Consider the following 24,151-nt stretch of genomic DNA (forward strand, 5'->3'; position numbering starts at 1 on the left):
GTGATTTGGAGGCAACTACAACCTAAAACAAGTGTGAAAGGGAGCTTTACAAAAATATTTTATTTGACAAATTATATTAATTTGTTCCTCCCTGTTCTAAGATTGTGGAAACTCCATTCTGTTTGTCTATAAGCGAGTAATTTCTGGGACCCTTTGCTGACTGCAGCAGAGACATGTTGTGGAAAGGCACTAAATGCTGACACTAATGCATGTATTCAGGTGTGAGGAGGAGGAGCGGGTGTATTGGCAAAGGCAAGTCCTAAGATCATGCTGCATATAAAATCAATTTACTGTTGGCCAAAGCCTAGGAGTTGTGCTTTATGCCATACGGTGATTAGTATTTTCATATGTATACAGAACACTGTAAAATGGCTGTTTAAGCAGATTGAAAATGGAGAAAACCCAACAGTTGCTACTGAAGTCCAAATATTGCTAGGAATCAAGGAATATATACTGCACCCACTAAGGTTACTGCTAACATAAAATAACCCAGGAACAAGCAGATGCCAGTCTGAGAACTTTACACTGACATCAGAATGGTCTGCAAACCCTTATCTAATATGTGGTGCTTGCATAAAAGGTTCTGCTACAAAATAGAGTATTTAATATAGAGATGCTCAGGCTCTGTTCCCCGAGAACCGAACACACCCGAACTTAGCAGATCCGAGGGCCGAGTCGGCTCGGTACTTTCGCACGCCCTAATTGAAAATGAGGCAAAACGTCGTTGGTTGTCGCAAGCTTTGGATTCTTTAAGTACCGCCCTCCATGGTGATCCAGTGCCATTTCACAGAGGGACACAGAAGGGGTAGCCTAGTTCTTGGCAGTCTGTAGAGCAGTTGGGCAGCATCATAGGTAGAAAAGAAAGAGGAAGGGTAGCGTTGTTTCTCAAAGTCTACAGTGACATTCAGGAGAGCTTCATTGCGAATTGTCATTGTAGAAATAGGTTTGACAGGCTTGATCTAAATCTGCAGTCTTTGTTTGAGAGTATAAAAATAATGTTGTGACCTGGCAGGTGGTCAAAATGTACTGCAAATGACTTGAAATTAGTGTTATTGAGGTTAATAATGTAGAAACAAAACTGATTTTTAGCAATTTTTCTAAACCCCCCCCCCCCAAAAAAAAAAAACCCAGAACCAAAACCACAACACGACGAACACTGGGGTCAGTGAACATCTCTAATTTAATATGGTTTGTTTTTAGTCATTACTGTGACCTGCTAGCACAGGGGTGGGCAAACTAGTCCTCAAGGGCCAACAACAGTTCATGTTTTTAGGATTTCTGTCTGTAGAAACAGCTGGGATAATTACTGACCCAGCCAAATAGATTAACTCAGCTGTGCATGATTAAAGAAATCCTAAAACTGTTGATGGCCCTTGAGGACTGGTTTGCCCACCCCCTGCTAGCATGACCTGCATTGAGACACTATACAGCAGCTTATATTGCAGTTCCAGAAGGTCATTTAGTAATAAAGCCAGCTGGAAGTGGTCCAATCCTTCCAACTTGGCCAAGTGAGAGTCTAGTTGCTCCGCAGCTGCAGGTCTGCTGGTGTCACTAGGCCTGTTAGTGTGGGTAGAAGGTAACTGCATGAACACACATCTATAATGGCCATCTTCCAACTCCAGTTACTAGCATGGCTGATAATACTATCAAAATAAATTGTATTATCTGACATCGGTGTTTGCACAATATGCACTATCAGGACAACTGTCTCGTATCAAAACATGTACAGTCACATAAGCCAGCCCAAATATGACATGACTGGATATTCAGTAAACTAGAATAAAACTGGCCTATGTAGCCCAAATATGACATGACTGGATATTCAGTAAACTAGAATAAAACTGGCCTATGTATCATTTTATTGTAAGAAACTAGTGTTTGTAAAAAGAAAATAAATACAAGGAACGTATTTTATAGGCATTGCACATTGATGGGTGAAGATGGTGATGTCACTTCTGATCCTTTCACACGTTACACAAGTCCCCTCTTCTTGAGCAAAGCATGCTGGTCCTGGGAGTTCATGGCTTCATAATTTGATAATTCAAGAGTAAATGTTGCGGTGCCTGATGTTACTGTACGTAGTGCAGTAGAATATCCCTGCCAACAAAACAAAGTCACTAAATACTGTATAAACAGATGCTCTTACACTGTGAGAATAATAATTCTGTAGGTCTACTACTTCCTGCCCCCAGTACTGGTAGCCATTTTTATTAGCTGAACCAATAAACAAGAGAATACAGTTCATCCACATGCTAGGAGATAGTGACTCAAGAACAATGGATGAAATGTTTCTGTAATGTAAATGGCTCCCAGAATACCAGCAACAGCAGATTAAGAAAAACTGAGTAGGATGAGCAGTTTACCATCAGTTCTGAAAGTGGGACAAGAGCTAGCACAACTTTATTATCGAAGCGGTCTTGTATTTCGTGAACATTGCCCCTCCTCTGTGATAGATCTGCCAGGACACTGCTCAGGTAATCCTCACTCATAGTAATCTCCACTCTCATCAATGGTTCCAGAACTTGCATTTCTGCTTTCTTCAAAGCCTGGGAAAATTGTGAAATAAGACATTATAGAGTATGAAGAAATGGCAAAACTCCCAAAAAAATAAATAAAATAAAAAGCTTAGTTGCCAGCCCCACCCTACATAAACTACTGGGAGTCAAACATCCCACAGTTTACAGTTCAAGGGAATTACAAGCTGGTCAGATTTCCACCTTAATTTGTGGAATTATATTTGCAGCTTGGTCTGAGCCAATTAACGGCCATTTTGGATTGTGGTTACTACTGTTGGGAGAATGCCACACTTACCTTCTGCATGCTCCGTGAAACACAAGCAGACACCATTGTCAAAGAAGTACCAGGACGCACATTAAGTGCGTGCACAGTGACTCCAACATCCTGCAATGGTGAACCAAGGAGAGGACCTGGACATGGAGATCAGAATATATCATTTTCTACATCACACAATAAGACGGCATATACAATCTCATTCATGACCACTACTTAAAATAAATTACAAGTTGCTGCACTTAAAAATTACTTAATTCACAGATAAATATGTAAAAGTTTCCATATCTTGAGATATTCAACATTGTATTTACATACATAAATAGCATAAGTGCAAGCTGTTATTCTCTTATCAGCCAGGTTCTGCAAAAGGAAACAGGATGTAATGGCCAATGAAAGTAATAACAGGAAATCTGCTCATAGTCACAGCTTTTCTAACTTCCTCTGTTCAAATAAGCACCTGACACTGTTATGTAAATGTTTATAAATGGTAGTAGTCCTTTTATACAAGCCAATTTGTACATTACATTTAGAGGTCCCTCTAAAGTTGGATGTCTACTTAGCTATCTCAGCAATCTGGGTAGCAAACTAGTTCTCCATAGACAAGTAAACAATGGGGCCAGTCATAGGGGAAACGTGTCTTTCAACGTGTGGTACTGTTGGCATATCTGTCTAATTTATGCCACTCATAGCACGACAGTAAAGCAGGGTATATTTAGGAGGGGAGTCCAACATGTACTTGCACCTACATACCCACAGTTGATCATTTTTAATATTAGGACGGTCTCTCAAGTGGGCAGACTAAGCAGTACACATTGATATACAGATGGCTGGGAGATACACAAGCGTTTCGGAGAAAAAAAAAACCAAAAAAAAACCAAGGATACTATCCCAAGTTCCCTCACCTGTTTGGCGAGAGCTGTCGATGCCATTTTCTATTGCTTCCTTATATTCGTCCAGTAAACTTTGCTGCAGATTATCAGCATATTCAATACTTCGTCTGTTATCAGGTAAGGCTTTTACTTCTACCTCTGCTGTCACTTGGTGCCGGTTATCACCTATTGTCCTGTCCAAGGTCTCTGAACATTAAAAATAAACATTTATTGCAGGGAATAAACACAGTTGCTAAAAATACCAAAAACCTGACAGAAATATAAACAGTGCTGTGCATTGAAGGTTTGTGATAGGTCCTATAGCTATTGGCATTAGATTTTAATTATTCACTTTACAGGTTAGATGTATGGACTACATTTCATATTATATTATGGTGCATACACCACAATCTGCCAGCATCAGTCACGTCACTACTCTGTACTGTTGGAGGATCCTGCTCATTCCACTATATAAATCTAATTGTGTGTCTTCATGCTAGTCTACGTTCCCCTCCTCACATAATGACACTGCCTCTGTCACATGCGGCCCACCCTTACTATGATAATCACATGAAACACAGGTCACTGCCTCCCACAGAATCAGCACACTCATCGCCCTGAAATACTCTGCACTGCTCTGCGTGATTCAATAACCTCCGGAACACATACAATTGGTTTAAATTTTTAGATTTGTTCTTGTTTTTTTGCCGCCAGATGTAAAACAACTGCAGTAACTTTCCACGTCACCTGGAATGTTGCACATCATTCACTTATGAAAGGACACACACAAACTTGGTTAATGTACTTACATAAAATGCCTTTTGCAGCCTTATTTCATTGTATATATAATTTTTACATTTTACATTGAATTTCCTTCTCAGATCAGTTCAATACTTGAATGACTGGCTGAATTTTACAGAAGAGCTAGCTTCCTCTTGATTTGCAAAAGGTAAAAAGGTTCTTTCCTGGGACTCCCACAGTTTTTGAGAAGTGTGAAGTGATCTTGTAAACTGAAGCAGTTTCCACCATGTAGAATGTTTCTCGACTCCTTCAGTAAAGCATAATAACCTGTATGTACAAGCAATAACCCTCTCACGTCTGATCTCGGCGAGTATAACTGCATAATGCACCTAAAAGGTAACTTCAGTTATATTACCTGATGTTCGGGAAGAACCAAGAATGGTTTCCCTGTATGCAATCTGAAGAGGTCCTAAGTAGGTCTCCAGTTTATAATCCCTCCGTATGCGGTCATGAATGATCTCTATGTGAAGTTCACCCATTCCACAGAGAATCATCTGCAATTCAAGAGGGCAAAATGAAATTCAAGAATTCTCAAACATTAGTCAATAATGAGAACACTCTACTAAAACACAATCTATACTCCAGCCAAAAAATATACAGTAATAGGTGATATAAATTGAAACATTCCACAGCTTTATTACCAATTTAAAAACCCAACACCCATAACTGGGAAAACAGTTTCTAGATGTGCATCTGCTAATCCCACTATCTCTCCTCTCACTCCCTCATCAACTCTCTGCAATGAGGCTTCCACCCCCAACATTCCACCAAGACTGCACTTACAAAGGGATCTACTTTGTGTGGGTCACATATCCATATTTATCCCTCCTTTACCTCTCTGGTGTTTGTCATGAAGGCCAATTGAGTGAAGATGGTGATCAACAGTGTCACAGTTCTTTCCTGTTTCACTTCCTATCAAACCACTCCTTCAATGCCTCTACCAGTGATCTATCCTCCACTACCAGGATTTGTTGGGGTCCCACAAGGCTGTTCTCATTGTACACCTATCTGTGAACCAATTTGCTCATTTGCATTTTAGTATCACCTATACACTGACAATACCCAAATCTACCTCTACCCTTTTGTACTATTTTGTGTGACCAACTGTTTATTTGCTATTTACACATGCATGGCCCAATGCTACCTAACGCTCAACATGTCCAAAACGAAGCTCATCTTTCCTTATCTTGCCTTGGTGTCACACTTGACTATACCCGCTTCAATCCATACTAAATGTTGTGGCAAGATAGATCTTCATTTCTTGACACTCCAATCTGTCAGACCACTCTGCCAAACCCTACACTGGCTCAATATTCTCCAGAAATAATTTCAATTTACTCACTCTCAACTACAAAGCCATTACCATCACCACCCCTTCATACAGCTCAAATCTCAACTCAAAATACTGTGCCTCACACACATACCTCAACTCTAAGGACCACCTCTCACTCCTGACTACAAGACTTCACACGTGCTTCTACACACTTATGAAATTCCCTACCTGGTCCAATCAAGCTTTCCTCCAGCCTTCAAATCTTTAATCCCATCTCTTATTACAGTTTACCCTACTCCCACATCCACTACTCTCACTGGGGCACCCTTAGAGCTGTACCAATCTCCACCCTGAGTGACACTCGCTCATCCTGCTCAGCTATCTCCTTTTGTTATTAGATTTTCATCATCTATTTATATAGCGCCACTGATTCCGCGCGCTTTACAGGAGCCACACCAATTCAATATACTATTTATATAAATGACACCACTTATTTGTAGGTGGGCATGTCCTTGAAGTACAAATTATTTCCCCTGTAAAACATATTTTAAACAGATTTAACTGGGTAGCTGCCAGAGAAGCTTGTTATTATTGATAAAAAAAAATAAAAGTTGATAATACTGCTACATTACCTACAACTATAAACTCTTACTCTATATAAAATACATTCTTACTTGTCCAGAGTCAGGATCTAGCTTCACTTTTAAGCTTGGATCTTCTAACTGAAGACACTTCAGTGCATTTTCCAAATCTAAGTACAAATTTAAAGAATACAAATATACAATAGATCGCATTTCTGTTAAACAATATAGTACAAAATTACATAAATTAACTTTATACAAACAACTTTCACTTTCCTTTTTATCTAGATACCAGTTGAAGTGTATCCACATTATACATGTACCTGGTTGTTTGGCTACAGAGGGAGGTTCTATAGTACAAAAGAAAACTGGTTCTGGAATCTCCACTCCGGCCAACACGAGGTTCTCCTGCAACTTTCTGTCCTTGTTCTTCTCATCAGCTCTTCCTGCTCTGCGAGCGGCAGCTGAAGCAGCTGCTTTCGAGGACACAATGGTGTCTCCAGTTGCAGTCTGTGACATTAGAGATGAAAAAGCTTACACTTCTATACAGAACAGTAGTCTATGAGGTCCACTGGGAGGAATAATTCTTGATAATTAAACTTTTCCATGTCCAAATTACAGTAGAATCCCCAGAAATTGTAAAAATATATAAATATTTGACTGGAACAAAATTTAAACAGAGGAGAAAGTCTCCAATGACACACTGTAGGTCATTCTTATAGGACAATGGGTCTAGTGGTGTTGCACCTTCACCTTCTCAGACACTGATTAATATGTTCCAACACGGTCAGTTTCTACAGCAATGACCATGCTATTAGCCTGTAATAGTGCATTACTACTGTGCACCACATGCACAGGCGGTCAATGGTGATTGTGTCCAATGTACAATAGAAGTACAGGTTTCTCTACACCCAATACATGACTAACCTCTTTAAGTCCGACAGTCAAAGCAATATTTCCAGCAGACAAGGAGGATATTTCAACTTGTTGATCAGCAAAGGGCAAAAGCAAACGACTCATCCGTTCCCTGCACAAGATGCATAGACAAAAACAGCAGCAATAAGGAAGTAAAGTATGCGGTCATTTTATAGTATTTATATCAATGTGAATGTCCACTCATTATAATAACCCGATGCCTCCATCATATAGCAAATATATTCACCACCCCCTCGTTACCTGAAGCTGGGTGCCGTATAATGCTGCAGTGGACATCCTGTCCTGCTATATGCAGGGAGGGTCACAGGTTATAGTATTTTAACTACATCCCAGCATATACAGCAATTCACTACTACATTTGGCGACGGTTAATCTCTTCTCCCACAAAGAAAGCAACGTCCCAAGCTGGTTAATTTGAGCAATAAAAGTGGCCATGTTTTAATTAGCAGAAGCACTATAACATAACCACGGGTTATGTTCCCAAAGTAGAAATATGTACGTTTTGTTTTTGTTCACATTATGTACTGCTGATTGCGCCTTCATTGTTCCTGAGTAAATCCGGACAAAGACCATGGGTCCACGCTGCCTGTCATGCAGAACCTTGAACGCCAGAGCACATAGGTCATCCTTGTACCAGGACCTGCAAGGAATGCACACGTCAAATATCCAGGATTTATCGGACAGTTCTCTTTACATTACACTTTCATTTTGTTTTTTTACAGGCAGATCCTCTTGGGTGTGGTTTGACCAAGGCAAGAAATGTTCATAGTGTCTGTTTACATGTTCTAAACAAAACAAAAAAAGATCTGTTTACATGTTCTAAACAAAACAAACAGAACAACCTACAACTGTTACTTGTAACCTGCATGCAGACACCTGGTGAACTTCACAGAGAGTGTAATGTAATCTACAGTATTGATATTCTCCCCTCATCCATAGAAGCCTTTCACCTATCTGCCTCAGAACATTTGGAGGAGACACCCGCCCATAAGGCAGTGTCGGCACAAGCACTTTGCTCTTATCATCCGAATACCAAAACCAGTGTGCTGTTCACATGGGTGATGAGGATATAGGCATCATGTCCAAAAGAAAAAAGAAAAAAAAAAAAAAAGGAGAGAGAACACCCTCCTTCTACTGTTTACCAATTATGTCCATGCTATGAATTTCAGCACAGATGTATGGATGCAGCATGTGTCAGCCTAAAACAACACTGATAAGGATAAGGGGCCTGATTCATTAAGGTTCTTAAATTGAGAAGTTTCTTATTTCAGTCTCCTGGACAAAACCATGTTACAATGCAAGGGGTGCAAATTAGTATTCTGTTTTGCACATAAGTTAAATACTGACAGTTTTTTCATGTAACACACAAATACTTGATAGCTTATTTGTACACTGAAATTTAAAGTTGATATTTGTGTGCTGCATGAAAAAACTGTCAGTATTTAACTTATGTGCAAAACAGAATACTAACATGGTATTTGTCCAGGAGACTGAAATAAGAAACTTCTCAATTTAAGAACCTTAATGAATCAGGTCCAGGCAGAAAATATGTATGATCCCAATCAGCAATTGTGTGCGGTTATCTTTCGACTCTATTAATAGGCTGCAGTTAAGCCAGTGTTGATCTGGATACTCAGCACATCATCATCATCTATTTATATAGCGCCACTTATTCTGCAGCGCTGTAACAGGGACTAAATAGCGATATCTCTTCCAATTTGCCAACCCGCGTGAGTGGGGAAATTTTCCTATAACCCAATATGTGGTTAGCTTATCTCAGAACCCCTGCTTACTGCCAGCTGCAGAGGTTTAGCATGTTGAAGAGTTGTTCCCTAAGGAGAATATCTTATTTCACAGTAAATATAATAATGGTTTGTAGCCTTTTTAATCACACCTGTTATTGCATAATATTGGGAAGGGGAAATTATAGATGTCTACCAGTCTGTTCAATTACCAGGAAGCCACATTTCCCATTCTATTCATACTTACATAAAGCCATGAGAAGAGTCATCCGGAGATGGTAAATATAATGAGATTGCATCCAGCAGGGGCTGGACTCCTTTATTCTTCAAGGCACTGCCACACAGAACTGGTACTGCCAAGCGACTCAGAGTGATCCTGCGTATGGCGGACTGTAACTACACACAATAACATCAGTAAGTTCTCCTCCGTTTGCTGGAGTACACAGTAATATACTACATCCTTTACAGCATTTCAATTCTTCATAATCATTCAAAAATAGCTAAAATTATGAAAAAAAAACCAAAACATTTATAGATATTAGATCAGATTTTTATACGTCCACAATGCCTCTAGTAAACCAAGGTAATGCAAATACTAAGAATTACAGCTGGCTGGAGAATGCAAATGCAGAGCTGGCTATCCAAAGACAAACTGTTTGCAGGGTAATCTTGGACAGCCTACAGTAGTAATTATTATTATTAGCCAAACAGAAGCACATGTAAGTAAAAAGATTTACAAAGAAAAATAAAATCCAGCCTATAAAATGTACTGTATTGTACAATTTATTTACTAGCAAGCTGCAAGTAATAGCCAATAATAAGCTTCGTTAGATTATACTTTCAGTTATTATAGTTTTCACATATAGATTATAAATATACAGTACATGACATATCATTTACAGATATCTCTGGGTTAAAATAATTTTTTTATTTTCTATATTACATTTTTACTTTTTCTTTGTAATTTACAAATGTAATGTAAATGATTGCACCCTGCATGTCATGGGGTTTTCTAAGTATACACGTCTCTCGGGGAGAGCTGCAGTATTAAGATCTATTATCCCAGCAATAATTATTTTCTCATTTACGGTGACAAAACAAGGAGAGCACAACTATTTCTACAATGGTGGCCAGCAGGTGACATGGCAACAACGCTTAGTATTTTGTCCACTTGCTAAAAACATTGTGTTTTCCAACATTGCCTCTCGCTGTTGATCCCCCCTGCAGCGGGGCGGGGGGCAGGGCAGAATTAGTGCATACCCACTTCTGGTAGACAGAGGGGTAAACGAATGACCCCCAACCTAATGCTGGGGCTCTATCTTAATGGAGTTGGATGAGGGCAGAATTGTAAACCTCCAATAACAGCACTGAACACATTTCTCCCATACTCCATGCCACTGGGGAATGGGTAGGCTTAGCCTAGCTTAATAAACAGGTGTGTTGGACCTAAGTCAGGGTGGATTTATCACACACTGCCATGAATGGCACCTAAGTTGTCACTGAGTTAAGTATTGATGCTCTCTATCACAGCTTAGTAGGAGGACACCTATGTGGTATACATGTAACCTTAATTTAGAGCAGTGCTGTCATACATGTATGTTATAAACCATATATAAATATGAATGATGTATACAGAATAAAGATACTTAAGAATCATTTTAAGAAAGCACAGTGATTATAGATAAAATACAGCAAAACACATAAGACCAGAGGTTGCCAACAAGGAGGTACCTTTTCCACTGGTACTAGAGTAAAATCCTCGCTGTACTCCCCAAGGATTACTGAAGCAAACTCATCATCCATATCAGCTATCTGTGAACAAGTATAACAAAATAACCAGCATAAATAAGAAATCGGCAATATCGACAAATATATGAAGATTAACATTTATTACATTTAAAAAATTAAAACCGCCAAACAAAAAGGTAAAACTAAATAACAATGCTCTTCTCAGAATTCAATTAAAACATATGTAAAACTTTACCACACCGTTCATCCTGGAGACAACATTGTCTATTGTGTGATATGATCAGTGGAATTGGTCAGAAACCAACAGAGAAACTGCAATTGTTGTCTTGTAGCATAAATGAATATTCACATCTAAAATTGCTGTTCGGCTGCTATACTGTTGTATATTTACTTTAAAACTTTACTTGTTCTAATAAGGCATTTCTTGCTTCATTGGCAGATTTATGAAGATCTGGATCTCTCGTGTCTTTCATAGGTTTCCTCTCAAACATCCTCCCACCGTCCTCACCGGATCGCCGGCTCCAGGTGACAGATTCCATGCTCAACAAATCCACCAGACCCTGGAACGATTTTCCTTCTCCTATTGGCAGCTTCCAAAAGAACAGAAACAGAGCTTATAACAAACTATTTCTCAACTAAAGTTTGTATTTTATAGTTTAACAGAGAAGGAATGATTCCATCATCATAAAATGGAGATAGGAATTCTACAGTATAAGTCCCAAAACACATGGCACTGATTGTGACTGACAACTACTCGTGCCCAAGTAATGACAACTGTAATCTAGAGTACAATATTTGTCTTCCCATTAAAAAAAGTAAAGAAATGTAGATCATCCTAATCAACCTGTTAATTATCACCTGTCTGTTTCACACAGTGGAGGCAGCCACTGTGTATACTGAACCAATATTCATGGGAATGCAAGCTATCAATGCAATAGGAACCAGTGACAATACAGGTACTTTATGACTAATATTCATGAGTTATTAATTGTTAATGAATGGATTGCCATAAATATTGGTTCAGCACACAAAATGGCTGCCACCACACATAGACTTTAGCTTATTGAAAAACATGGGGAAAACAGCACAAAGGTTAAACAACAACATCTAATCCATAAGACTTACAGTTAGAATGATCAAAGGTAATATCTGCTTGGTTGCAATATACTACAGGATATAACTGCTACTTCAGCTTGTTATGAAATGTGCCCTAAACGGTCATGCACTTGCAAATCCTAAAAACCATGCAGTCCTCACATTTATTTAAAATTACCTATTCATTATTAATAATAAAATAAATAATAATAATAACAACAACAATATAAATAATAATAACAACAATATAAATAATTAAAATAATAATAACAATAATGGTATTAGAATGAAGAGCACCCTAAAGAAGTCAGATGCCATCTCTTCAGTGATAACATACCCAACTTAATCTACAGTACCAGGCATGTATGACTGGGACTAAGGGCGGTCAGAGGGTTAGATGGGACAAATAATCGTAGAGGCTGAGAAGGACGACGGATGAGGGTAAGAGTGACCGGAGAACAGCAGATCAATAGGTAGGAGAGGTGGCATTTTAAACCTAAAACCTGAGCATGTACAGACTCTGTACCACATGTTACATCATAAAAACATTATACACATATCGTAATTTGGTGGAACTATATAAATAAAACAATTATAATAATAATACACATTTAGTCATTTTACCTGTAGCAGCAGAGGCTTGGCTTTTAATTTTTCTTTGATGCTTTCAACAGAGTACACAAAACTAAAGAGTAGAACAGAAATTAGCATTTATGTTCTAAGTTTTATTTTCCTCTTTTTAAAGATGCTGCATATATCCATTTCCATTGCTTAAACAGGAGGTGAATAAAAGCTACAAACCACAGGGATCCTGGCTTACCCTGCTGTGGTTTGTAGTTACAGGACTTCTCCATACATGTTTTTATCAATATCCCCTTACTAAAGTTGAGATGATTTTTACACCATATATTTGTATATCTCTTGTCTTATTGCGGAAAGACCGTATTTAAACTGCTTTACCATAGCCATTAGGGGGTAACTAGGTCTAAAATGTATTAGACAGTATTGAAAGGCAACTAAACAGAAAATACAAATTAGTCAGTATAAAAGGCATCCACAGATGTACATGTATAAAAGGTTACCCATAAGTTGACAAATGTTGAAATGACAGAGTATTACGTTGGCTGTGCAGCAGAGAGCAGGTTACTCCCAGCAGCCATTACAGAGTGAGAGAGCCCAAATATAGTGTCATTCAAAAAAAATATATATATATACAGGAAGTCTGCTGAGCATGAGGGAAAAATCCTACACCTTTAACTAAAATATAGTAAGTTCTAATACAGAGAGCTTCACGTGTACACTTGCGATGGTTACTAGCAGATCACTTCTATTTTAACGTTTAGAGGTCATTTATACGATATCAAGTGTTTCAGAACTCTGCTGGCTATATGCTACTTGTTGTAGTGTTTACTGAACTTTCATATTAGTATCTTTGTCACTGTAGTCTTCAGTAAATAAGAATATATGTTAAAAATATCTTTAATACAAGCTTTATCTGTACCTGAGGCCAGCAATAGGGACAGACCAGCTACAACACATTGTATGGAGTTCCCTATTACACTGAGTATTGCCCCTAAATAGGACTTAGATCTCAGTATCTGTTCATATGAAGAATAAGATGTACCAACAGACTCTGGGCTCCATGCTATGTATATGCTGAGAACATGAGAGTATATTTGGTGCTCAGTATCGCTTTAGTCACAGAAGTGCAGAGTTCTGAAATCCTTATACCTTATAAAGTGCAAGCAATACTGAGCAGAGATTCCTGTACTGTAGTATCCGGGGTGATGTCCAGAGGCTCTTCCTGGAGAATTTACTTTACCTCTATGTTTCCATAACAGATTTTCAGTAAACTATCTATAATAATTCATATTCCTAAAACACAAAATGCCTATATTATTTAATTACTTGCAGGTTACTATAATAAATGCCAGTGTGTATTAATGCCTATTCCACTCCTCTTCAGCCAGTGCTCACACACGTCACCCTTGTTCAATGATGGTAGTTCACCAACATGTCCAAATATATTTAGTAGAAACTAATTCCGATTTTTTTTCTACAGACAATGGCAAGAGCAGCTGATATTTGCTAACAAAGTTATAACATATTTGACAGAGCAAAACACAGGTACATCATATACAGAACAAATGAATAGATATGTCCTGTTTTATAGCTGATAAGTACCTGGCTCCAGGTTTGTCCATCTTGTTTAAAAAACACAGTCGTGGTACAGAGTGTTTGTCTGCTTGTCGCCACACGGTCAGTGTCTGAGCCTGTGGGGAAAAGGGGAGAAATCTATAGATATAATTATTTGCAAATTGCACTCATCAACCTCTTCCTTCAATACGGAGATAATGGTGAGGTCACTAGCAAAATTATTGACTGCAAAAAGTTGCAGATCAATATATTTTAGTGTTGGTTCATTAATGCCCCAAACCAGGCAACCTGTATTTTGGGATTTTGTGCTTCAGGTATGTAGTCTGCAGAATAGTAGTATTAAGTACAGACAAGCAGGCTTGGACAGGACACTGGCTGGCTAATCACAATCCTGTTCTGCAAGTAGATGTAGAAAGTTCTAAGATACTTTGAATGTTTTCTGTCTGGACGTTAATATATGCATACAAAAGTCACATTCAAAATAACCGGGGCTTCACCTTTGGGAGGGGGCACGGTAAAAGGGGTGGAGTCTGAACTTTCTTTCTAAATGTGCCCTGTCTCCAAAGGACGGGGGCCCAACATCATCAGTAATCTGAGTCCCACGCAGTACGTTGTTCATAAACAAACATCCTCTCTTATACCTCCACGCCTGCTGAAGCATCAAACACGGCTACTGCTCCATCCAACACCCTCAATGAGCGCTCTACCTCTACGGTGAAATCCACATGTCCTGCAGGAAGACAGAACAAGTGTTTAGAAGAAACAAGGGAGCAATTAGGATTCCTGTGCAAGATACAGGGGGAAGGATTAGGAGACAACCTGGAGTGTCAATCAAGTTGATCCTGTGTCCATTCCAGTCGAATGTGACAGCTGCTGATTGAATGGTGATCCCGCGCTCTCTTTCTTGTGCCATAAAATCTGTCACAGTGTCACCATCATCAACATCTAGAGGGGAAAAACAGCTGCTTCATCAACCTGCCAATAAATACTGAAATATGGTCCATTGGAAACTGTCAATGACATTAACTAACCAGAATTGTATCCAAACTAATGAATCAAAGGGTTTTAAATTAACTTCAGCATAATAAAGCATATATTGCATTCCTCTCACCTCCGAGAGCCCTAATGTAACCAGAATAATACAACATTCTTTCTGTAGTTGTGGTCTTCCCAGCATCAATATGAGCCATGATCCCTATGTTCCTGATCCTGTAACAAAACAGCATGTCATGTCTTGTTCAAGCTAAGCAATATCTTTGCTAGCAACAATATTTAGATTACCAAATCCTGCAGGCTAGACCGGCAACAAGACATATACAATAGGCTCCGTCTAGCTCACGAGAATTAGTGGAGCAAAAAAGAGGTAGTCAGCAATTCTCCACTAATACAAGGATGTAGAAATAATAACTAACTATTAGACTATATATAAGAAAGTCTAAATATTGACCTGTGAATAACTGCTGAAGGTAGTGACATCAGCTCCAGGAAATGCATCTATAGTTAATACAAACTACAAATTGAACCAGTTGCAACTGATATATCATAATTATATATATATATATATATATATATATATATATATATATATATATATATATATATATATATATATAGTGTATGAAGTATCAAACAACGGATACAGTACAATAGGATACGATCTAGACAGCAACTATAAAGGGTAATATGTAAAGAAACAAGAAAAACTGAAGTGTAACTTATATAACCTATATAATAGGAGCAGGATAGGAAATTATATAGGGACAGAATGTATATTTAGTGTTTTAATTATCACGTTAATTTCTCACTATATCACTTTCATGTTATTTTGCTGATTTTAAACAATTTTCTTAATTTTAATTAAGCAATAAAGAAATAACTTAATCTAATCTAAAGGGGATAGATAATCATCAGTCAAATAAGAGATTGTCATGTCAGTGCATTACATTAATAAATTCTGCTTTACCAACCTTACATTAACTCTAATTTAGTAACAACATTTATATGTACACTTAATATTTCTTCATTATTATACTGAGTAATAATCTCAGAATCGAACTTGAGACAATTAATTTGCATTTCGAGCTAAAAAATGTGCCTGTTTGACTCAATATCCTCATAAATACAGCTCATATTACCTTTCTTCCTAGAAGATTATGAAGTCAACATTCAGGTTTTGTTTTTTATTATATATCCCTTTCTAAATCATTTTATTAAATATTACTGTTTCACCATTTTAGGCACAGGAAAGCATCCATGTACTCTATATTGTGTCTCTTAAGACCTAAATATCACGGTACATGGTTAATCCTGAGCACATACAATACATAGATATCAGATATTACACCAGAATAATGTGCCATTTCTTACTTGGATATTGGAGGGTTGATGATACTGCGTAAAGATTTGATATCGGCTGCAGAATGGAAAAAAAACAATTTACTACAGTTTATGCTGTTGCAGTGGTACGGGAGTGTAAGCTTTTGTTTTAGTGGAAATAAACACAAACAATAAAATTACCTCTATTAACAATGGTCCTGGTTCATTAAGGAAAGTACTCTTTGTTTTTTTACTTACTTTTTCTCCTGGACAAAACCATGTTATAATGCAAGGTGTGCATATTAGTTTATTATTCTGCACATAAGGAAAATACTGGCTTTTTTTTTCCTAGGTCAACTTTAAATTTCAGTGTACAAATAAGCTATCAAGTATTTGTGTGTTACATGAAAAAACAGCCAGTAGTTTCCTTATGTGCAAAATAATAAACTCATTTCCACTCCTTGCATTGCAGAATGGTTTTATTCAGAACACTTAAGTAAGAAAACTTACTCAATTTCTTGCTTAATGAATCAGGGAGGCCCAATGTGTGTATTCATGTCTTCTGAACCCTAAATAATGTCAATAAATGAGCAATATGTACTTAAATCTCAGCAATGACAATGTCAATATTGGGTCCTGCGTTGCTATTAAAACAATGGTAGTTGTAAAAGTTAAACCAAAATCAGCAGTGGGACACAGTACAACCCCATGGGGAAATAGCAAATGGATTTACAGGAATGACCGTTGATTAGTCAAACGATAACGATCAGATTATTTTTGACCATTGCTAATTTTAAGCCCATCTATTGCCAATCTCAGGTGAATTGCCCAGTTTGTGGCATTAAGTTAAACAGGGCACTAAAGAAGCAAGGAGATCATTACAGATGATATTTGTGGACCCGGTTAGACGAACACCAGACCCCAGACAAGTAATAGCATTTAAAGGTGGCTTAAGCCTTTATGTGCTCTTATGTGACAGGCAAACATTCCCACTGACTGTAATTCATCACTGCTCAAGCTTTGGACAGCTTCAGAACAATGCTTTTATTGGGTTCAACAAATGAAGCATTTAAAAGCACCCATATGAAACCACCCTAACGTAAGGAAATATCACAACAAATTCTAAATATAATCAAAGTTAAGCAAGTTTGTCAAGACAGCTAACAGAGTAAAGTGCATTTCCGTTGGGCTCTGTTTCCTCTTAGGCTCTTCTAAGATTTTACTATGCGGTACTCAATTTCTTTGCCAACAAAGCAGTCAACTTCACAGGCTACTCACCTAGACAGATGTCTTCTAACTTAAAAAATGATCTGCTGCAGGTACACAACAAGACTTCTCCCATCATTGCTACATTTAATTTCATATGCAAAATGGCAGCGATTTCTGCTATGAAAACATAAGAGTTGGGCCACACCAGTCTCAACTGGGCCACAAGTAGAATCAGCGCTCAAAATTTGATTCCAACAGAACTACATAAGTCCACCAGTGCACTTGCAACAGAAGTATTGACCCTGGCAGCCAGAGAGAAGATGCACGGACAACAAAATATGGTACCATGCAGACCATATGGCAAATATAATTGATCACAATGATTCAGCACGAGTAACATCTAAAGATGCCAACAATAGAAGCCAGTGAACACTGTGCAGCTGAATGGAGTTTCAGAAGAGATTTCAGACACACCGCTATACCTACCAGAGGTGTTTAAGCAGATTCTCCCTTAACCAAAGCTCTATCTCCTTCAGATGAAAAAAAGCCGATGCGGCTATGTTTTACTTGGGTCCCTAATTCTATGAAAAGAAAAACAAACAGACACAATGCTAGCTCGAAAACTAGGTCCTGGCCAACTAGGTATATGCAAGCTGTGATTCTCAAGATTACTGCACAAGACCTTCAAATACTACAATGCTTTCAGGAGTTTTACACAGAACATTACAACGGCTTTCTACATAAGGACACCCTTCCTAAGCCGAACAACTTGCAAAAAGCATTACTCCAAGCAGAATTCTCAGATGTTTTTGGTGAAGTGAAGGCCTTTCAAAGACTCCCGGCATCCAGTGCTTCTTAGAGCCAACATTGCGGTCATTCCTAAAGAGGAACCCATCTGTGTGCTCTAAATATTGACCTATATTGTTAATTAAGGAAAGCATACTTTTCGCTATACGATTTGAACCTTTATCCGTTGTTTCACACAGATTTTAAAACAAATTTCTGTTGCCCTTAATCACTACAAAATATCTTAGTTTTCAGAAGATACCATTTTTCCCCGATACAGCCTAGATTCCCAATCTCTACTCTATAATATCTGCATTCAGCACACTATTAGAATTCAAGATTAAGCACATGAAACTGGAGATATAAAACATCAACAAAGAGTTTATGCAAATATTCCCTGTAAGATACAAGCCACAAATTGTGTGGTAATACTGTAACTATACCTGCTGGCAAGCTGTAGTTCCTGGCATGGTCCTTATGGTGTTTTGCTCTACTACACAGTAGAAGATGTCTGTTACAGCAATGTACACACTAAGAGAAATAACAGTGAGTTATGTTCATTTCATATTTCCTGATCATTCTATAAAAGCACAAATGTGATGTAGCCAAAAACAAACAGACATTAGTGTTAATCAGTTATAAGTAACATGTGCTGGTTTGTACCCAAGTATTTTAGCCTAGGGAGCTCTGTGCTTACTCAATTTAATTTTTTAAAACATAAAATTACAAGATTCCTCGAAAGAATCTCCTCTCATCCAACATCACCCGCACACACTTTCTCCTACTCCCCTACCCACCCTCAGTTCTTTCTCCTCTAAAACTGTTAACTCCCGACTCCTCGATTCCCTCCCCCCCAATGCTTGCCCTAACTTACCTGTTCCTCTCCACTGGCACTTTCCCCTCTGTCTTCAAACATGACTTCATTTTCCTACCCACAGAAAAACACTTCTTGACCATACCTCTCTCCAACTAACACCTTGTTTCTCTCCTCCATTTTCCTTCTAAACTACTTGACAGGCTTTTGTACAACCACTTAACCCACTTTCTCTCCTCTCACTCCATCCTCGAACCTCTAAAATCAGGCTTCTCTACCCTACTTTTGTGAGGACAGTCTCAGTAAAATGTAACAAATGATCTGCTCACTCTGTTACTTCTTCGTCTTTCGATACCACCCTCTTCTCCTGCACACACTCCATTCCACTCCAGGCCTTCTGCTGGGGTCCCTCATGGCTCTTCTCTTTGCCCTCTGCTTTTCTCCCTCTATACCTAGCTCCTTCTGCCTACACTACCACCTGTATGCAAATTAATGCAAATTATTTATCCCACATGTCTACCAGCCTCTCTGCCAACTCCACACATCTAGTGCCTTGCACTGTAATGTTTCTTGCCCACATAAATTTAGTTACTTCACAGCAATTTGTTTTCCGTACACTTTATTAAAAGGTGGTCTCTTACTCTGGGCTGAGAATTAACTCATACACCAATACTTACCTCTGTGTATATATAGTAAGTGGCAGAGGACTTCACAGGCAAACACTTTAACAGGGCCAACATCTTTTCTCCTTTGTTTTCTGCAGTTTACAGACAAATAGAGTAACAACCTATAACAGACAATACATGCAGTTTATACCAATCTGTAACTTAATTAGATAACATAATGCTCCACATGAACCTGAATAACACAGAAGTTCAACAATTGATGACTTAGAACAGAGCCCCCTCACACACACACATATATTATAAAGCCTAATCTGAAGTAAAACTGGGAATATAATTATTCCCAACAATTGATTGTGTACTGCTCCTGATTCCCACGCTAATTTTCCACTTATGTTTTCAAGGGGAAAAATGTAAATGCAAGGCCTGATTCAGAGTGGAACTTAAGCATAACTTGTGATTGAAAAAGTTGCTTTCAAAGCCTTATCTGTGAGGAGTTTGTATGTTCTCCTCATGTTTGCGTGGGTTTCCTCAGGGTGCTCCAGTTTCCTCCCACACTCCAAAAAACATACTAATAGGTTAATTGGCTGCTAACAAATTGACCCCAGTCTGTGTATCTGTCTGTGTGTGTTAGGAAATTTAGACTGTAAGCTCCAATGGGACAGGGGCTGATGTGAGCAAGTTCTCTGTACAGCGCTGCGGAATTAGTGGCGCTATATAAATAAATGGTAATAATAATAATAAAGTGTATATGTATGCACGCTATATACTCAGACTTGAAGATGAAGCCAGGTCTGAATGAGTAGCAGATGCATAGGCTTGGCAACAGACACACCCCCTCAGACACTTACGGGTCAATCCATATGGAGTGGTCCAGCCCTGGTTGCTTCAACCTTTGACCCCTGATAACTTTCTCTCAAACCTTTGGTCACAGGCTTCTTATGGCTTTTATATGGGTCAATGCAAGACAGGCCAAAAAAATAATGGTATTTATCCAGGTATTTCTTTTCATGATACTTGCAGACTGAAGACACATGAGCACCTACTCTTGTTTTGCCTTTTTTCATCAGTCACTTATCTGCTTTAGTTTCTTAGATACAGTTCCCTACACATTTTTAGGACATTCTTCATTATTATTCTTTCCTATAGAACACTGAACAACATCCATGGTAAACATACACTAAGTCACACTATGCAGCACTAGCAGAGGCAGAACCATTCAGTTCAAGTGAGGCCACCAGAATGACTGGCTGAGAGTGTGAAAGTCCCTTCCTCTGCTGTTGCATGTCTGAGCATCATCATCATCATTTATTTATATAGCGCCACTGATTCCGCAGCTCTGTACAGAGAGCTCACTCACATCAGTCCCTGTCCCATTGGGGCTTACAGTCTAAATTCCCTAATACACAGACAGGACAGACAGACAGACAGACTAGGGTCAATTTGTTAGCAGCCAAAAAACCTACCAGTATGTTTTTGGAGTGTGGGAGGAATCCGGAGCACCCGGAGGAAATCCACGCAAACACGTGGAAAACATACAAAATCCTCACAGATAAGGCCATGGTCGGGAATCAAACCCATGACCGTCAGTGCTGTAAGGCAGAAGTGCTAACCACTAGACCACCGTGCTGCCCGCATGTTCAGACCTGTCCAAACATCGTGGATTTCCAAACCTACTTCACTCCTGCAAAATATTACCAAATATTACATTTAATTCCTTTGTAGGTAAATATTCATTAAAATAGCCTACATTTACATTGTATTTTGGAATGCACTTTTAACACATTTGCTCTTAATGTAACTTTCTTCCCCATGGAATATCAAACTCCAAATATATTTTACAGTTACCCCTCATAGAGTACTGTGTATGCTGTGAATTTGAAATAGTTATCATGTCCCCCACCAGATATATTAGGGGTAAATTTTAGTGAAAAAAGGAAAAACGAGCAACTTCAAAGTGCTCTAATAAAAAAGTAGAAAACATAGATAACTCAAAATGTGTTTGTCAAATCTTTGAGTACATAGTTACTCTCTAAAAAAAATTACAGCTATGAAATTTTATTCCTTCCCACTAAAATAAAGTACAAAATATGGGCTTTTTTAAAAAAAAAAAAGAAATCTGACAATTAACTTTGGGCTTACATTTCAGCCATAAGGAAGAGAGGTAGGGAAATAGTTATAATGATAAGAATGTAGCTTGAAATGGGCTGAATTTTTTTTTTTTATCCCAGCTTTCTTTGACTTTTCGGAGCGGAGATATTGCATTTACCCCAAACATCAGCAACAGCGAAGAAATGTCATATGTCACGATACAAAAATGGCCACCATTTTCATATAAATGTAAATAATAAAGTAATGGTGGTTTCTAACTACTAACTTACAGGGGTCATCACACACAAAAATATTTTTAAAAAAAAAAAATGGTCAAGCAACTAATTAATTTATTTCTGGACCATTTGATATTGAATGGCCCTTATATCCAACTTGAAAACTGTACATAAACTTTTTATGTGTTACAAACTCAATTGCTATGAAGCAATGTAATTACCTGGCTAATACAGGAGGAAAAACCTCTACATACATAAACAACTACGGTCAAGCGACGACTAAAGTCTCGATAAGCATCTGTGATTCATTTGCACATCTCTAATTACAAGCTCTTCGAGAGTTCATCATCCTCTACGTACACCTTCCCCTGACCTAGCTGCAAATAAAAAACACTTTTTCAACCGTATGTCATACTTGCCCTCTCTCCCTGGAGACTCCTGAAATCCGGTTAGGTCTCCTGGGAGAGGAGGGAATTCTCCCGCATCTGCCCCCTTTACTAGGATTTGGAGCCTCCACGATGCGATTCTCTTGGAATCGCGTCATTTTGGGCCACCCCTCCGCGGTAAAATTATGTATTAACGTCATTACGTCACTGGGGGCAGGGCCATAATGACGCAATTCGCTGAGCCCGCTCATGTCATTACACACCCACCTCCCCTCCAAGATCTCCCAGAGGGCAACATTCAAAAGTTGGTAAATATGATATAACTGCTACTGCGTCCCAGTCAATTAATCAACTACTCCCTTACTGCACATTGCCTACGTCAGACCACCCCTTCCCTCCCCGCCTCTTCAAGCATAAGGAGTTGTAAGAGGTAAAATGTGACAGGTCTGATTAGCAGCAGTTCTGTATGTTCACTTTCTGAACACACACAGTGTGAAGAAAAAAAGTGCAAAGATACGCTCAGCAAACGGGAGAACGTCTCACTCTGCATGAGGCCCATACCTCTATCAGAATACTTACAACTTGTGGCTCTAAGGGGGGTATTCAATTGACGGCAGGATCGCCGAAAATCCTGCGCTCGAAAAGTATTACTGTTAATACGGTAATCCTGCACGTAAAAACTGTTAATACGGTAATTTACTCGCTGGATTTCCGCTCGTAGCTCAGGGAGCTATTACCGTATTAACGGTAATATTTTTAGAACACGGGATTTTTGGCGATCCCGCCGTCAATTGAATATGCCCCATAGGGGGTATTCAATTGTGCGCCGGATCGAGCGCTAAAAAAATATTACCGTTAATACGGCAATCTCTCGCTGAAATCCAGCGAGTAAATGACTGTATTAACGGTTTTTCCATGCAGGATTACCGTAATAACGGTAATCCTGCGCGGACCACGGGATTTTCAGCAATCCCGCTGACAATTGAGTATCCCCCTAAGAGCAGTTGTAGAACTAGAAGTCCTAGCATGTCAGCTAGTCTGTAATTTAACTGTGGTAATAGCCACAAAGTAACTGGCCTTTGGTTTTCCAGCTGTTGTGTGACTACAAATCCCAGCATGTGTTCCCGACTTGAGGAACTACAAGTCTCCATTTATAATGCATGAAGGGATTTGTAGTTTCACAGGAACCAGGAGTCACCTAAGCCTGACCTATATATTGTTTCTTCCCATACATAAACTAAACATGTTATTAGAATGGTAATTAGGATACAAGGTCTTAGTACACATAATGCTAGTCTGTCATTACCTCATCTGTCAGTATCTCTGTACAGTCACATGTTACCATACATCCCACATGTGACCTCCAGGTCCATCCACTGCTGTCAGTATCCCTGTGCAGTCACATGTTACCATACACCCCACATGTGACCTTCAGGTCCATCCACTGCTCTCTCCTGACTGAAACGTAATTACGTCATCACGTAAAACATAATAATAATGTCTGACCTTCTTCCCAGAATTCCTTTCCCCGGTTGCCACAGATACTATGCTCTTACTGGAGACCAAGCCTTGCATGAACCGTTCCGCTGCTAGACTTGGTTAATAGGATATTATCTGTGGTCTCGGCAGACTGGACAGCCATGAATAAAACGTCCTCCCACAGACTACTGACTACATACAAAACAAACCCAATA

The 24,151-nt window shown here is 38.7% G+C and overlaps 1 protein-coding gene across 5 annotated transcripts; it reads right to left on the bottom strand.

Moving 5' to 3' along the window:
- Window positions 1-1,842: 1,842 nt before the first annotated feature.
- GFM2 (GTP dependent ribosome recycling factor mitochondrial 2) lies at window positions 1,843-24,128 on the bottom strand. Of its 5 annotated transcripts, none has more exons than XM_075181816.1 (21): window positions 23,964-24,128; window positions 19,799-19,878; window positions 18,751-18,838; window positions 16,364-16,409; window positions 15,108-15,205; window positions 14,816-14,941; window positions 14,638-14,726; window positions 14,024-14,112; window positions 12,464-12,524; window positions 11,149-11,334; window positions 10,727-10,807; window positions 9,243-9,391; window positions 7,753-7,893; window positions 7,245-7,344; window positions 6,641-6,827; window positions 6,411-6,487; window positions 4,819-4,957; window positions 3,696-3,869; window positions 2,812-2,927; window positions 2,364-2,546; window positions 1,843-2,097 (listed from the first exon to the last, which is right to left on the bottom strand). In XM_075181816.1, the coding sequence occupies exons 2-21, from the start codon at window positions 19,859-19,861 to the stop codon at window positions 1,972-1,974; spliced, it is 2,319 nt and encodes a 772-aa protein (XP_075037917.1). In that variant the 5' UTR covers window positions 19,862-19,878; window positions 23,964-24,128; the 3' UTR covers window positions 1,843-1,971. The 5 variants fall into 5 exon arrangements, with proteins under 5 accessions (XP_075037917.1, XP_075037897.1, XP_075037907.1 ...); XM_075181796.1 differs by having other exon boundaries at window positions 19,799-19,908; XM_075181806.1 differs by lacking the exon at window positions 23,964-24,128 and adding an exon at window positions 23,764-23,921.
- Between the last annotated feature and the right edge of the window lie 23 nt (window positions 24,129-24,151).

Source organism: Mixophyes fleayi, chromosome 1, assembly GCF_038048845.1.
Source record: "Mixophyes fleayi isolate aMixFle1 chromosome 1, aMixFle1.hap1, whole genome shotgun sequence".
Lineage (NCBI taxonomy): Eukaryota > Metazoa > Chordata > Amphibia > Anura > Limnodynastidae > Mixophyes > Mixophyes fleayi.